The sequence below is a fragment of the Plectropomus leopardus genome, chromosome 2 (genome assembly GCF_008729295.1).
Source record: "Plectropomus leopardus isolate mb chromosome 2, YSFRI_Pleo_2.0, whole genome shotgun sequence".
NCBI classification, from domain to species: domain Eukaryota; kingdom Metazoa; phylum Chordata; class Actinopteri; order Perciformes; family Serranidae; genus Plectropomus; species Plectropomus leopardus.
The window spans coordinates 9,176,540-9,191,985 of NC_056464.1; the positions used below are offsets into that span (position 1 = coordinate 9,176,540).

The 15,446-nt window shown below is 40.1% G+C and overlaps 1 protein-coding gene across 2 annotated transcripts in view; it reads left to right on the forward strand.

Moving 5' to 3' along the window:
- Nucleotides 1-756: 756 nt before the first annotated feature.
- LOC121952865 (disco-interacting protein 2 homolog B-A-like) overlaps nt 757-15,446 on the forward strand; it is a 56,908-nt gene continuing 42,218 nt past the window's right edge. For both annotated transcript variants that reach the window (XM_042499725.1, XM_042499732.1), the window contains exon 1: nt 757-1,092. In XM_042499725.1, the coding sequence (XP_042355659.1) occupies nt 1,008-1,092 (85 nt within the window). In that variant the 5' untranslated portion in view covers nt 757-1,007. The remainder of the gene's footprint in view (nt 1,093-15,446) is intronic.

Here is a 15,446-nt window from a genome sequence, read left to right on the forward strand (position 1 = left end):
GGCTTGGGGGCCAAACGTGACCAATTTTAAACGGCCCTTGGCTTAACTTTCAAAGTATACTATATATGGCCCTCAAAACAATATTGCTCAATCAAGCAAAGTCACTTTGCATTTTTTCCCTTCACCTTATGATGGCCGCACTGTCGCACATATAGAGACCGTAAACAAACAAACCATAACCTAAGAGCAGACGCTTCCTATCGGCAGCAGCCATGACCACAGCAAAGGAGCGTAAAGTTAACAGTTAAAGTTAAAGTTACAACCCCCCCCCCCCCCCCCCCCCACACACACACACACACACACACACACACACCATTCAAAAAATTCGGACACCCCTGTGGTAGGGCCTGCAGATTGAGCACTTTGGTCATTTCCGGTGGCCATCTTGGTTTGATTGGACTTCAGCAGGGCAACTGGAGATAAGGTTTAAAATCTTTTATTGCACATTTTACTGTGCAGCAGACTGAATGTTTTTCAACCGGGTGGTTAACAGAGTGTTTCATAGATTCTGGAAACACCCCCAGAGCAGCCATGAGGGTTGTTCGACGACTTTAAGGATTATTTTAAAGTTCACGCTGCGGTTATTTTTCGGAAAATTGGATGCTAACTGTTAGCTCCATAGCTCCGCGGTAATGGCAGCTAATGACAGGGACAAACTGGGGCTAGCCTCTTCCTGCGGACAGGGTGGCAGCAGGTGAGCTGGATCTGGAGGAGTGTCGTTTCTCCTCCCAGCTGTAAAAACACAACAGCAGAGGGAGCAGAGAGTCCGCTTCATCCCACCGTCCTGTCACAGCAGCACCGTCAGCCCCGGTCATGTGACTGACAGACTCCTCTCCTGAGTTGTTCCCATCTCCCACAGTCATGGCGGTGTCGGGGAGTCGCGAAGATGGAGTAAACACCACCACTACAACATCTTGATTTTGTTTTAGCTCTTTGCTTCATGCCGGACTGTAGCTGCCGTCACCCGAAATATCGCAAACATCCCGCTGGCTGCTGTGCTTCCAACGATGGCCGACCGCAGCGTTGATCTGTCGGCTCTGCCTAAAGAGGTCAGGGACCAGCTGGCGGAGTTGGATCTGGAGCTATCCGAAGGTAATGTTTCCATACACGGGCTTTAGTAGTTTAAGCTGCGGGGTTAATCAATGCAAAGGGAAGTTAAAGTGTGGATCTTGAGCTTGTTTACATGAATTCGGTTACAAACAGTCGTCCTGTTTCAACTGGGGGAGACTCAGAGCTGCTGCAGTGGATCCGGGCACGACTGAAAATGATAAAAACACACTGACCTCCTTTCCAAGCTGTCATTTCTCCATCAACTTACCCTTGCTGCTTTTATTGTGCTCACAGGCGTTTGTGTGCATAGTTCGCTGTGAACAATACTGTTTATGTTAGCAAAATGGCATATTTTTAGTCTTTTTTTCCCTCTGTGTTCTTGTGTTGATCCACGTTATCTGCCTGCATATACAGCGTGTCATATATTGCTCATCATCACAGCCATAGTGCATACACACTCCAAGGAAAATGGGTCAAGTTTGTCATCCCGGAGGCCCTCTGTGTATGTGTGTGTGTGTGTGTGTGTGTGTGTGTGTGTGTGTGTGTGTGTGTGTGCGCGCGCGCGCGTGCGTGCGCGCAGCCTTGGTGAACACCAAATGATGCTGTGTACCGTCCAACACTCAGCTGCTTTCACAGTCTGAACCCTGAAACTGCAGCAGATATGTTAGGAGGGTTATTTGTGTTATAAGAGTGACTGTGGGAAATGGAAATATGGCTGTTATGCAAGTCTCCTCCTCACACTGTGAATCACAGTGCAGCAGCTTGATTGGTGCTGTGCAGCTCTCAGGTGCCCGGGGGTGGATGAGTAATGTTATGTTTCACATGAAGAGCCAAGCAGGGGGGATGTATGGGCCACTAATGATGCCTAAGTCTCCTCTTGTACCACAGATACACACATAGCTGGAGTTGTCCTGCCCATGTAGGCTGAACAGGTGAAACTTCACCTGACATCAGAAACTATGGTGGAACCGGCCACCATTACTGTGCTTTTTTATTTTAGTTATAGTAACAGAGTCAGTGGCTAGGATATTTTTCTCTCAATCATGATAGGGCAACAAATATTTTAGGATATGTGTCTGAAGATTTGAATAGACAAACTAGCGGGCAATAGCTGCACAACTGGTGCTCCATCTTAAAGATTTTCCTGGTCACTTGTTAGTATCTTTCTTGGACTTAATTCACCCATCTTCAATTATAATTCCAATAATTTATTGTAAAAAAAATTTTAAGGTTCGGTGATTCTTTATACTCTGTCTTAACTGCAACAATCGGGGCAATAATTCAACTACAGCAATCCTCTTTGCTATTATTTAAATGTGCAATATTCTGTCAACTCTTAAATGTAGGTAATATTTAACATGTTACACATATTGTATGTTTTGTATATATTCTTATTGTCCTTCTTACTCATGTATATATTGTACATTGTAGCATCACGTGCATATTTCACATTTATAACTTTACATACTAGTTTTATTTATTGTACTGTAGAGTAAGGCATGTAGTTTTATAATTTTACACACTCAGAACATCATATATTTACATACAAGTGCTAATCATTTCTTATTATTACAGTATTTTTATATTAAATTTTTTACACATTCAGCAGATTATGCATATTAACAATTTTAAATTATTCACATAATATTGCTTATTGTTATTATTTCTGCATTTCCATTTTATAATTTTACATACTTTATCCACACAGCACATCGTACATATTTCCGATTTTTGTTATTATTATTTTCTTATTTAGTGCAAATTGTTTTTTATGACCTTATTTCTGTTTCTGTTTTATATTTTTACACACTTCACATATTCAGCACACTAGACATATTTATACATTTTAATTATTTAAGTGTTAGTGCTAATTGTATTTATTCTTACTGTATTTCTTTTTCTTTTTTTTTTTTTTACAAACTTTGCACTGGTACCTATTTCCACTCTATAATTCTGTATGCTTTTAACAACCCTGATTCTGATCTTAGTACGACCATGCTCGGGCCTTTGATGCATAAACTACAAGATGCAATACTATGTTATTGAACAAAGCAATATCCTACCTATCATTTGCTATTTACTTTTGACTGCATTTCATTCGTTCTATTTCATTTATCAATCAAATTAACAGGTGTCACAGGGTGGGACCACAGCATGCTTTGACCTGAGCTACTGCGGAGTTGAGTGTGTGTTCTGGTTAATAATAGACATCAATTTACTGTGAGATAATGAGGCTGGGTAATGGAGGAGGGGATGTTCACCCTGTGCTCAACTCACTTAGCATGAGGCAGTGGATGATGGGAAATCAGTGTGTAATCAAGTGAACAACATAAATACAGTAATTGTACATTAATGACAGCAGTATTTATCCTACAAGACTGTATTTCACTCTTTTGTCAAGGATGTAAGGCAGCTGTACTGACAGATCATTAACCTGCTGTGTGAAATGTTGTTTGAGCACTGTAGTATGATTACAAAAGCTCTTATTTTGTAACTGGGCTTAATGTAAGTGCCATTGTGAGCAAATTGATCGTGAAACGGTTTGCATGAGTCCCCTTTGTCACAAGTCTTTAGATACAAGTTCTGTATCAAGTCTATAGAGTTGTGAAGGGATGACGTATTTTTGTAGGCCAAACAGGAAGTTAGCAACACGAGTTTATGAGACTCACATGTTTTGTTCAGCATGATAATCTTCACAGATGAACACCACTTTTGTGTGTTTTGAAGCATAAATTAAATTACCAGAAGCAAAAAGCTATTGTTAGGCTATACAAGAACTACATCGCGGTCGCACAACTTAAACGCCAGCACTACAAACACTGTAAAAATATGTTAAAACACAATCGAAAAATATCATAAACAGATAAATCTGAAATTTAGAATGCGACTCTGTAGAGCTGTAAATGCAGACAAGTGGGTTTGATGAGTTTCTGTGTCCGTTGTGATGACGCCTAACGTCCTCAACAAACACTGTAGTCCCATTTAGCCACTTATTAGCAACCGCCTTTTTTAAGATGAGTGAAATCTTAAAAGTTCAAAAATCGCAGAACAAAACGTCCAAAACTCTTTAGCATGTGTTAACCACAGACCTTATTTAAGGCATTTTACCAAAAAACAATTAAAAAAACCCAGAGACTTTAAGACAAGGGAACCAGAAGTGCTAAAAGGCTAACAAACTTCCGTGTTTTAGGACTCATTACTTCAGGACTCTATTGTGAAAATGTAGAATAACAGATGTGGTCAGAATAAAGTATGGTTTGAACAGTGCAGAGCCAATTTAATGTCTGGAACAAAACAAGTAGATACACAGCCCAGTCGCCAACAGAAAATGCTGGCATTGTACATTGCTGCAAACTTTCATTCATATCATATCAGCATTTCTAAAGTGATGTTCTTCTGATTACATATACGGGCTGACTGTCATCAGGAAGTGAAGGGGATGGTGGATGGTGTTATGCCAAGCTGCAGACCTTTTTTTAGAACAAACAAGAAGCAAGCTGTTTTTTAGCGAGACATCGGGAGCATTTCCAGCAGTGGTGATGCACCAAAAATGGGTATTTTAAGCCAAAATATTATATTTTCTTAACCATAACCAAGTGAGTTTAAGCCTAAACATAATCACACCTTAACCAAAGCATTGTAGAAACACAAATAATAATGTTTAAATCTTATATATTCATGGTTTGTAGAAACCTATAACGCCAATATTCTGCCAAAATCTGGCCATTGTGTTGAGAGTCACCTTGTCAGTTGCATGTTATTATGATAGACTTAAAACAAATATCCCGTTGAACTTAAGTTAAGTTTAGTGGTCTTTAGTTCAAAGACCTGAAGGTCCTGTCTTAAAATTGCTGTTTTGCCCAAAGAACAGTCCAGAACAGAAAGAAATTAACCATTCATTTTCTGTTGAATGGATCAATTGTCTCAACCCTGCTGAGAAGCAAAGCCATGTCAAATTCAAGGCACGTACTTTTATACATATATCTATCAGGTGTCAATGTAATAAAACTGACAGGAGTCAGGATTGAGTTGAAGTTGTGACTTGAGTCTCCTCCTCATCTGTTTACAGTCTTCAGTGTTTTTCTTACAGTTTAGAGACTGCAGCTGCTTTGCTTTGGTCTGATGGCCAAATGACAAAACAATCAGACATCTTTGAGTACAGTCAGAGTCACCTGTGACAGTCGTGGTGTTTTGAGGGCTGAAGTGTGAGTAAATGTTGAAGGTGACATCCGGCTCCATCATTTGTAACTTTAGATCAGAGCTGACTCTTGCTGTTGAAAAGGCCCGGTGCTATCCAGATGTCCCGCTCCTGTATCCACGTCTTCTAGCTCGGTGAAGTGCGTTGGCCGTCTGCTCAACGCAGACGGGACAAGGCGAGCAGCAGCTGGCCACCAACGACTCCGAAAGCTTCTCATGGATATCTTTTACATGGCAACAATCACCCCATTGTTGTCCTGATACATGGGACTCTCCTAGCAACAAACAGTAGAAAATATGCATCAGCAGTTTTTTTTTCACAGCAGCAGTTGTGGGCTGCAGTGTGTGCGTGTGTATTTGTATTTATGTGCTAGCTTGTGTGTGTGTGTGTGAGAGAGAGAGAGAGAAAGAGAGCAACTCCACCTACTTTAACCTCCGTGACTGTAAGGACACAAAGAAAGCCATTGAGGGGATCAAAGACTTGGTGATTGAGCCGAACTGGAATGTAGAGCGCTAAACTACAAGTGTATAAGCTGCTCAGCTTGGGAGTGTGTGGGCATTGTGTTGTTTGCAGCTCTGGTATTTATATTGTTTATGTGAGTGTGTGTGACAGCGACAGAATGTGAATATGACCCAAGACAATTTGCTTTGTACAAAAGCTGTACACAAGATGTCATGCAGTGCACAGCAGTGATCTCAAAAGTGTCTGTCATACAAAGTACCGACAGTTGGCATCAAATGTCAGATTGGTAGTATTGTTTACTTATTCTTTAGTCAGATATGTACTGATTTGACTCGCACTCTTACCAACCTTAGACTGTTTTACCCAGGCGAAGTTATTGTATGGCTGCCTGTGTTTAGACAGCATTTAAAATTTGAGATGTTTGGCTTATTTGTTTTCAATTAAAGCAGCATCTTGTAGAAAAATATTGAATTTTTTAAGGTTTTACTTGGAAATACATACTGCTATGACTTAAGCCTTTACACACCAGAGGCGTGACAAATAAACAACATGATGATGATGCGAATATGCTACAGTTGCAACAGGTCCGCGACTGTTGTGAAGTTGTGATGTTCATTCCGCCTTCATTTGTGGCATTGCTTTTTTGTTGTGTAACAGTCACACTCTCTGTCAAAGCAGTGGTGATAAAATATATAAAAACGTTTAATAAAATATATTGATATATTGAATAAATCAGGCACACACAAAAAAAAATCGCATGTGTCTCAGTTAGGGCCCACACACATGCAACATTTTTTGCACCCTTAAATCCATGATTGGATCCAATGTAGATGTGCAGAAAGCACAAGCAAAAGCGAGAGCAGCGCCATTGCGGTGTACAAGTGATACAGTATGTGATGGTTGCGCCGTGCTACATGGCTTGTGTATAAGCCCTGAGGCTGTACTTTGGCACAGCACTGCTCTGCTAAAGTCAGCATGCTAACATGCAGATGATTAGCAGTTTAAGTTTTTACGGTGGTCAAGTTTGCTAACATGCACAACACACAAAGTAAACACGAGGCTGATGGGAGTGTGATTAATTTTGCAGATATTGCAGATATTTCGTAGATTTAGTTCATAATCGTAAGTATTGGATGTATTAAAATTTTAACCTGATGGTGGCGCTAGAGAGCAGCTCAGAGAATAACTAAAGTTTTTAAAATTCATCCCAAGCGGGACACGAACATCTGTACCAAATTTTAAGGTAATCTGTCCTGTAGTAGTTAACAGATAGACCGACAGAGCGTCTGTCCTCGCTGTCCTCAGAGCTCTGCCACTGGCATGACTAAAAACGTGTTCAAACTCAGATGTCATATTGGCATTGTATCGATACATTTCAAAAACTCTACTCATAACCTGTAACACGTGCCATCTGCAGAGTCCCTGTATATGCCTATATATAGATCACGTGTCCAGTAAAACAGACGGTTTGTACAGCTCTGTGTAGTGATTTTCCGCACTGCTTAATTTGATTGCTGTCTCGTTCTCTGCTGTAGCTGCTCGGGCTGATAAGTGGATGTGTGGATTTTCTAGTGACTAGCGTCCATCCCGCCGCCTGTCTGGGCTGCTGCTGCTGCGGCTGCTACTTTTGCTGCTGCTGCTGCTGCTGCTGTTGCTGCGGCTGCGGAGAGGCAGGTTTTCATCTCGGCAGCCTGTTCTATACTGAGAGAGAGAGAGGGAGAGAAATGAGAGATTACGGTCCTGCCTGCGTCTCTCAATCTAGGTCACAGAGCATCAGGGGGCAACACGCCTGGCTCATTTAGCCTGTGAGTCACACTGGGCCAGGACCGCTGCTGGGGATCTCTCTCTCCCCACCGACACAACACCACTGCCTTCTCTCTGTCTGTTAGTCAGTGCTTTACTTACTGAGAACAATTCCATGAAAAGACCAAAATCAACAATGCATTAGTCTGTCTTTTCGAATACAGTTATTGTCACAACTTCATCTGCGGCACACAGCCCCAAGCCCATTTGTCCCGGAAATGTTCGTGTTTTTAAAAGGTCCACAAATACATAGTTTTTTACTTAAACAGCCGGCCTCTTAAGTTACTAGCAAAGATTACATAAAGAAGAGTAAATAGTGCATTTGAAAGAAGCAAATGCACTGTTTGATGAACAAGAAGGGTCCTCTGAGAGTGCAGACCTCCACCAAGGCCATATTGCAATGTCAACAAAAGTGAGTAATAATTTCTTGTATCTGCCTCGTGATTCGGATCCACTCAGAATTTATTGGGTTCTGCCTTGATCCATGTTACATCCTTCCACTATATTTCATGAAAATCGTGCCCTTGGTTTTTCCGCAGTCAAACTGTACAAAAAAACCATAACCTCCTTGGGAAAGGTAATAATCAGTGTACAAGTGAATATTTTTGGCAGCTCAATTGTGTATGTGTGAAATAGAGTTGAAACCATTCGGTTACTCAGTCAACAGAAAATTAATCGTCAACCAATTTGATAAACTATAAATTTCTGCTTTTGCATTGTGAGAATTGAATGCTTGTGTTTTTCATATATGATTATAAATTAATTGTTTTTGAATTTTGGAAACCTTGAGAAATAAGGTGGCTGTGGCTCGGCAGGTAGAGCGGGTCCTCCACTCATCGAAAGATTGGCTCCTCGAGTTTGCATGTCATACTGGGCCTCAGATTGCTCCTGATGGCTGTTCCATTGATGTGTGAGTGCGTATGAATGTTAAACTGAGTAGGAGGTGTCTGGAATTTGGAGCCACTGGCGTTCATGTCTGTATGTAAAAGCCTGATTCACTGTGGAATGACCTTATTTCATTTTATTTGTTGATATGATCTTGAGTCCTTAATAAAGTATTGAATTGCATTGAATTGAAATTAGAATTAAATTGAAATTAGAATTGAATTGAATTGAATCGATTTGAATCGAATTGAATTGAATCAAATTGAACTGAATCGAATTGAACTGAACTTAACTGAACTGAACTGAATTGGCAGAGTGGTCCAGCTGTTCTATTATTTGCCCACTCAGTCATTATATCCACATTGCTGATGAATGTTTATCAAAAATGTCATTGTGTAAATGTTCTGTGAAAGGAGCAGTAGTCAACCCTACAATACAGTCAAAATATCGGTATCAAGGTATGTGGTCGAAAAAGAGTATCTGCTTTGGACAATGACAGTGCTTGTCAGTGGAATCAGTTCATTGCTGATTTATGATCATTTCATGGAATTTGTTCACAGTAAGAAACATGTAAAATATCACCAAATGTTTCCTGTTGGGCTGGAAGACCCTGGCTCTATGTGTGCAGCACACATGTGTCGCCACACTTACGCGAGCAGTTCTTCATGCATGTGTTTACACACAGCATTGACAGCGACAGGAAGGAAGCTGATTTATCTGTTTAAAAGCTCATTAACTGTTGCAGAGGAGCTGTACTCTGATCTCCAGCCAGCGCTCCAGGACACAGACTTACACCACAGAAAAGAAGCACTCATCTGCCACCACTGAAACACAAAAACAGGATTCAATTATTTTTTTCTAATGTTTTTGGAAATGAATTACGAGTATTATATAACACCCTATGTGTGTGTAATTTCACCCTGCGCGCACACCCCCACACACATAAACACTGAGGATGCATCGAAGCCTTGTCTACAGAAAAAACTGAATAATTTAGATGAGACGCGAGCGCACACCTCCACACAGACACGCACTGCCAGCTGGGTAGCTGAAGCACCTCACTTTCAAGTTCACAGTGAACTGCAGGTGGGCCTCTGCTTGTTTTAAAGCTCTGCTTCACTACAAACCGTCTGGTGTTTTGAATCAACCTTCCTCTCATCTGTTTGTGCGCTTAGATCTGCAGCTTGTATCTGAAAGTAACAATGCCAAAGAAATGACAGTGGTGGAGGCAGAGGAGTAAGTAGTGGTCAGTTCACTGTGCTGTTCACTGAATTATTAAAAAATGCCAAGTGGAAGAAGCTGCAGTCAGACTGCCTGCAGCACGTGCCTCAGACTGCACACCAGTGAGTCTGCTGCCATTTGATCCAAGTTTCTATCTGCTTTAGCTGACATGTGACTTTCTACTTTCTGTCAACAGACTGAGCTCACTGATACTGTTATTTGTTCTGTGAGCTGTGCAAATGAAGAAAGGTCCAAGTAATGATTACTAATATTTCATTATATAATGTCGCTGAGAGAACGAGTTGATTGATAATCAACTATTTTGATTATCATTTAACCCTTTGAATCCTGGAGCGACATGACTTTTCTTGTGCTGTGTTCAGATACCTTTCACAAGTTTTAAAAACCGTTTGAACCCTGCGCAAATTGGTGCAATTTCTTTTAAAAAAACATTGGGGGAAAAAGGTAATCAGCAACTTGGTAAGAAGAAATTAGTAAATTTGGAAAATTATTTTTTTAAGGGCTAGGGAAAATGCTTTAGAAAAAAACTGTGTGCATGATTATTATAATCAAACAGATTTGATTATAATAATAATGATTATATATTAAATTATTATAATTTTTAATCGGGTCATTTCCCTGTTTGTTTGTTTGTTTGTTTTAAACTTTATGTTTGCCCCCCCCCTTTTTTTTTAATGACAGTTTTCAGGTAATTTTCAGGTAAAATTTCTTGCTTATTTTTGGGTCTTTTTTTTGTCATTCATGCCTTCATGTTTTTCAAAAGAAATCAAGCCAGGTTGCTTAGGTTTCAAAGGGTTAAATCCTTTTACCAAATGACAATGTCAAAGATTCAAAGTTTTTTTTTTTTTTTTTATCATTGTAAATTGAATATTTTGTGGTTTTAGATTGCTTATCAAACAAATTATGCATTTGATGACTTCACCTTGTGCTCTTGGAAGGACATCTGTGAAGGACATCTTCCAGTATTTTTTCATTTAAACGCTCAAATAAATTAGATTAATCAAATGATAGAAATGTAATTGTTTGTTGCTGCTAGGGTTGCAGCAGAATAGTGAAACAGTGAAACTGCAATAATTTATGAGACACTTATAATACCATGATACCACCTTTTCATACTGTTGCAAACCTAGTTGCAAACTTAATGAATATAAAAATAAATACTTGGCCATTGAGGCTGGTTGTGTTATCTGACCAACTGTCCAAAAGCCAAATATATTCAGTTAACAATGAGAAAAGTGTGAATCCTTAAATATAAGAAGCTGAAACCAATGAATGGTTTGCATTTATAAATGACTTTTATGATTTGTTGTTGATTAATTATCAGTAAATTGACACAGCTCCCTTCTGTTAATTTATTTAATCTAACTCTTCATTTCTCAGTTGTTTTCTAAGGCTCGTATCATCACAATGGTGTTACATCTCTTGCTCCCTCATGCAGCATCACATGGAACTGGTTGCTATGGACACGGCCTATGTGGTGCCCCTCACATCATCCCCCACCACCCTCACCCCTTTCATACACACACACACACACACACACACACACACACACACATACTTAAACGTGAATTCTCCATAAAGCCTCTCCAGATTAGAACGGCCATATGTTGGAGCCGCACGTTCAGTGACACAATTGAATGTTCTGCTAAGCTGTTAAAACCATTAAAGAGGAAACATGAGGTTTCTGCCACCCCATCATAAGTCGTGGACCTGCAGTGCAGTTCCAAAGACTGCCCCAAATGTAGTGAAGTGTAGCTGAGGATACAACCTGTGTATCCTTGGCAGCACCTCAGTATCCCATAAAGCAAAGAGTGCTCGTCTCAGCTGTGTATTGAACAAGTTATAATAAAAGCCACTAAAGTCATCCGTCCTGGTGATGAACGTTGCCACTCAATGATTTTATCAAGTGACAACCTCTGGGGCAGAAACATAAAGCCAATGCTCAATTGTGCCAAAAACTGCAGTTCCTCTAATGGCAACTTGAGGTTGGCTCCAAAAAAGAAATAATCCCATAGACCCCCTTGTTAAAATGCCAAACTGTATCGCAGAAATTAACATGTTTACACCCCCCCCCCCCCCGGTCTCCAGCTATTTCTCCATGGCAACTGTACGAGGAGTGAATTTTTTATATAAGTCACATGTTTATTAAGACTTGAACTTATGCATAAATAAGGGCGAGCACACCTGAGGGACAGGCTATCTGCTCCCTTTTTACACACAGATTGTACCAAAGGGCTGCTGTGTTTAGTTTCTGTACTACTGTCAAAGCTTTTCATTCATTCTTTGCTGCAGTTAGTTCCACCACTTTTTGAGGACGAGGGATCTCCTCTTGAATTTCCTCTCTTGATGTTTCTTCCACCACATGTGCTGTGGTGTTTTTGAAGTTGCTTTCCTCTTGTCTTTTTAGAGTAGTTGAGCAGGAACCGTCGTCCTTGTGGGCCTATAAAGCATCTGCTCACCAGATCATATCAAGTGACAGCTACTAAGAAGGTCTTTTGAACTTTACAAGCAGAATTTTACACATTTTTCCACACAACTACAACAGTCGCAGTATTTTTAGATGATAGTAAAAAAAAAAAAAATATCCACCTAATGTTCCGGTGCTTCAGAGACATAATTTGGTTTACATATTGGCCAACTCCCAGTGTTTGATACCTGTGTGTAAATCCCACAGGAGAATATGCTCCTGTTGGTGTTATGTTTCATTCGTAACAGCTTTGCCACTAAGTGTTGGAGTGTGTATATAGTGTAGTGTAGTGTGTCGGGTGTGTCGGCCACGCCCTCCTCTTTCACTCTGTCTGCTGTGCACAAACAGAAAGGAATAATTCAACAGCAGGAGGAGGAAGGGAGTCGCTGTCTGAGTCACTTCTTCTTTTCAGTTAATTCGCTGCACTTCTTTGCTAGTTTGCTTTGTAACCCCTGTCATTACTTCTACTGGCCTTAAGGCTAATGTGTGTGTGTGTGTGTGTGTGTGTGTGTGTGTGTGTGTGTGTGTGTGTGATGTCAGAGTTGAGTTTAACGAGCGTGCAGAGTGAAACATGAATCACTCTGTTACCTGAGTTGGCCGCACCCTGCTTGCTACTCCAGAGGGAGAGAAGCACTTGGGACCTGCGGAGAAAATGTTTGTGTGTGTGTGTGTGTGTGTGTGTGTGTGTGTGTGTGCGTGTTTGCGTTAGGGCTTTAGGCTTTTTTTAAACACTTCTTTCACTCACCAATCCCTGTAATACCAGTTTTTTGGTCTGAGTCACTGTAGATGCACGTATAGCTTCTCCTAATGAACCCTAATGCACAGTGAAAGAATCGTGCATTTTACAAACAGTCCCTTCTTTACCTGAATTTGTGGAGACATTTCTTTTTGTTGTTCTTTCACTTTTCCGTTTCACATCACTGTCACATAAACGGCGCTTACTGTGAATCAGGAATGTACATAAAGGTACAAAGGTACATAAAACAGAATACAGACCACCAGCCAGACTACTCTCTCATTTTTCAGCTAAACAGTACACTAAAATATGTTTCTGAAACCATCTGAGGTGAGAAATAGGTAAAGCAGTAACAGAATCATGATTCATTTGACCGGTGCTGCATGCTCGAAAGTATGATCACAGTTCACAGAGCGTTTGACATGTTTGACAGCCCCGTCACAGACTCCTTAGCTCTGATTGGTTATTGCTGACCGTGCCGCGGTCTGATTTTAGTGAATGCTATAGAAGCAGCAGGGAGAGGAGAAGGGGCATGATTTTTTTTCACAGATTATTTGTCTCATGTACTTCTTTCATGATATAGTGGCAGTTTTAGCAAATATGACAAACGTTATTAACATAAAAGTTAGCAACTCTAGCTTTAAAACTACACTAAAGGGAAATAGGAATAGGAGTTCTAAAAGGGTAAATAAAGATGTAACAAGTTTTGATTGCCTTCACTTAGTCACCCTAAATGTCAGTCACACACAGTGTTGGAGGAAGCACTCAGATGTTTTACTTCAGAAAATATAGCAATACAGTACGGAAATACTCTGTGACTAGTAAAAGTCCTGTATTCAAAATATCACGGTAACGGCACAAAAGTAACGGCACAAAAGAAGCTGCATCAAAACTTTTTTGGATAAATTCAGCGAACATCTCCCCACAGTTCACGGCTCTGTGAATGGGAAATAAACAAAGTGGAGCAGACCAAGCTACACAACACTTTGCTGGCTACTCTCCTTCTTCCACGTCCTCGCTTACGAGGAACGGAGCTACACCAGGATAGAAATGTAAGTAACATCAGAGCAAGAAAGGGAGAGGCATATTTGTTTTGATGTTGAGTTCAATAGTCAACAGATTGTACTTAAGTGCAGAACTTGAGTAAATATTCTTAGTTAATTCATCTACTGGCTGCACATTTACCTGTCTACCTCTTGTACTCTTGTATTGACATGTGCTTTAACCTGTCGGCTCCTCCCTTGAGATTTTTGCTCGAATAAAAGCAGACAGCATGTACACATATGCACAGACACACAACTGTCATTCCACGTGTGTAGATGAGTAGTTATGAATGAGGATTGTCAAACCATTTTTCACTTGGACTTCATGCAAGACAATGACCTTCACTGCAGCTGCAGTTTGTTATATGATGGTGGTCGACTCTAACTTTCCTAACAAAAAAAAAGAAATACAGCTGGATTTAGTTTTGCATGCTCAGCAGGAAAACTCAGAGAGTCTTACTGTCAGAGGAGGTAAGATTGAATACTGCAGAACATGAGATCATCCTCCCTTACAGGAAACATGAATGTTTGTGAAAGAGAAACAGAGTGCGGGAGATGTTACCCACACTAACTTATGCAGCATTATGTTGTCTAAAGTTAAACAGTAAATCATGTCGTGTGTCCTGTAGCTGTGGTCAGACTGGTGTGTGTGTGGACGCACAGTGAGTGGGTGATCTTTGGCTAAGGGAGATGCTCGGCCTGCTGGTAAGAGGAGGCAGCTGGGAGATTTCAGTAGCGTGTTTGTTCTATCTACTGATGAAATTGTACTGTATCTATAGGCTTCAGGAAGGTTGATTTGACAAATAAACAAACCTTCCGCCGGTCATTAAAATAACACACTTGAGCTCATGGCAACAAATGCAGTCGCTAAAACTTAGAAATACTGATGAAATTAAACTTGTCATTCAAGTTACAACAACTCAAGAGAAAAAGGCCTAAAAAAGACATTTCATATGTATAAATGTCTTTTTTAGGCCTTTTTCTCTTGAGTTGTTGTAACTTGAATGACATATATATAAATTAAGACATTTTTTTTTTTTTTTTTTTTTTTTTTTTTTTAAATTGCAACAAAAAAGACATAAAATTAAAACAAAACATAAAAATGACCAGAAAAAAGTGCTTAAAGTTTTAATAATTCTGTTACATTATTTCAAATATGTCTTTGTGATAATTGTAACTGTAGTTTTTTGGAAAAAAAATCCCTGACCTTTTTTTTCTAAATCTACTGATTTCGCCCCCCAGTTTGCTCAGGGTTCAAAGGTTGTAAAACCTGTGAGAGGCATTTGAAGGCAGCGCGACAAAATGTATGTCCACCCAGGTTTCAAAGGGTTCAATTACTAAGATAAGATGGGTTTACAGCGCATTAGATAACCTGTTTTTTTTTTTTTTTGTAATATTTGTAATATTTTATCATGCTTGGATCATTTTCAGGGAGCAGTTGTCGACATGCATTTTAACATCTTATCCCAAGAAAGAGACTGAGTGAGATGTGATGAGGGAGAGGGGAAAAGCAGGGAGAGAGAATAGAGGTCGGTAGCTAATTACTATTCAGACAGAGTG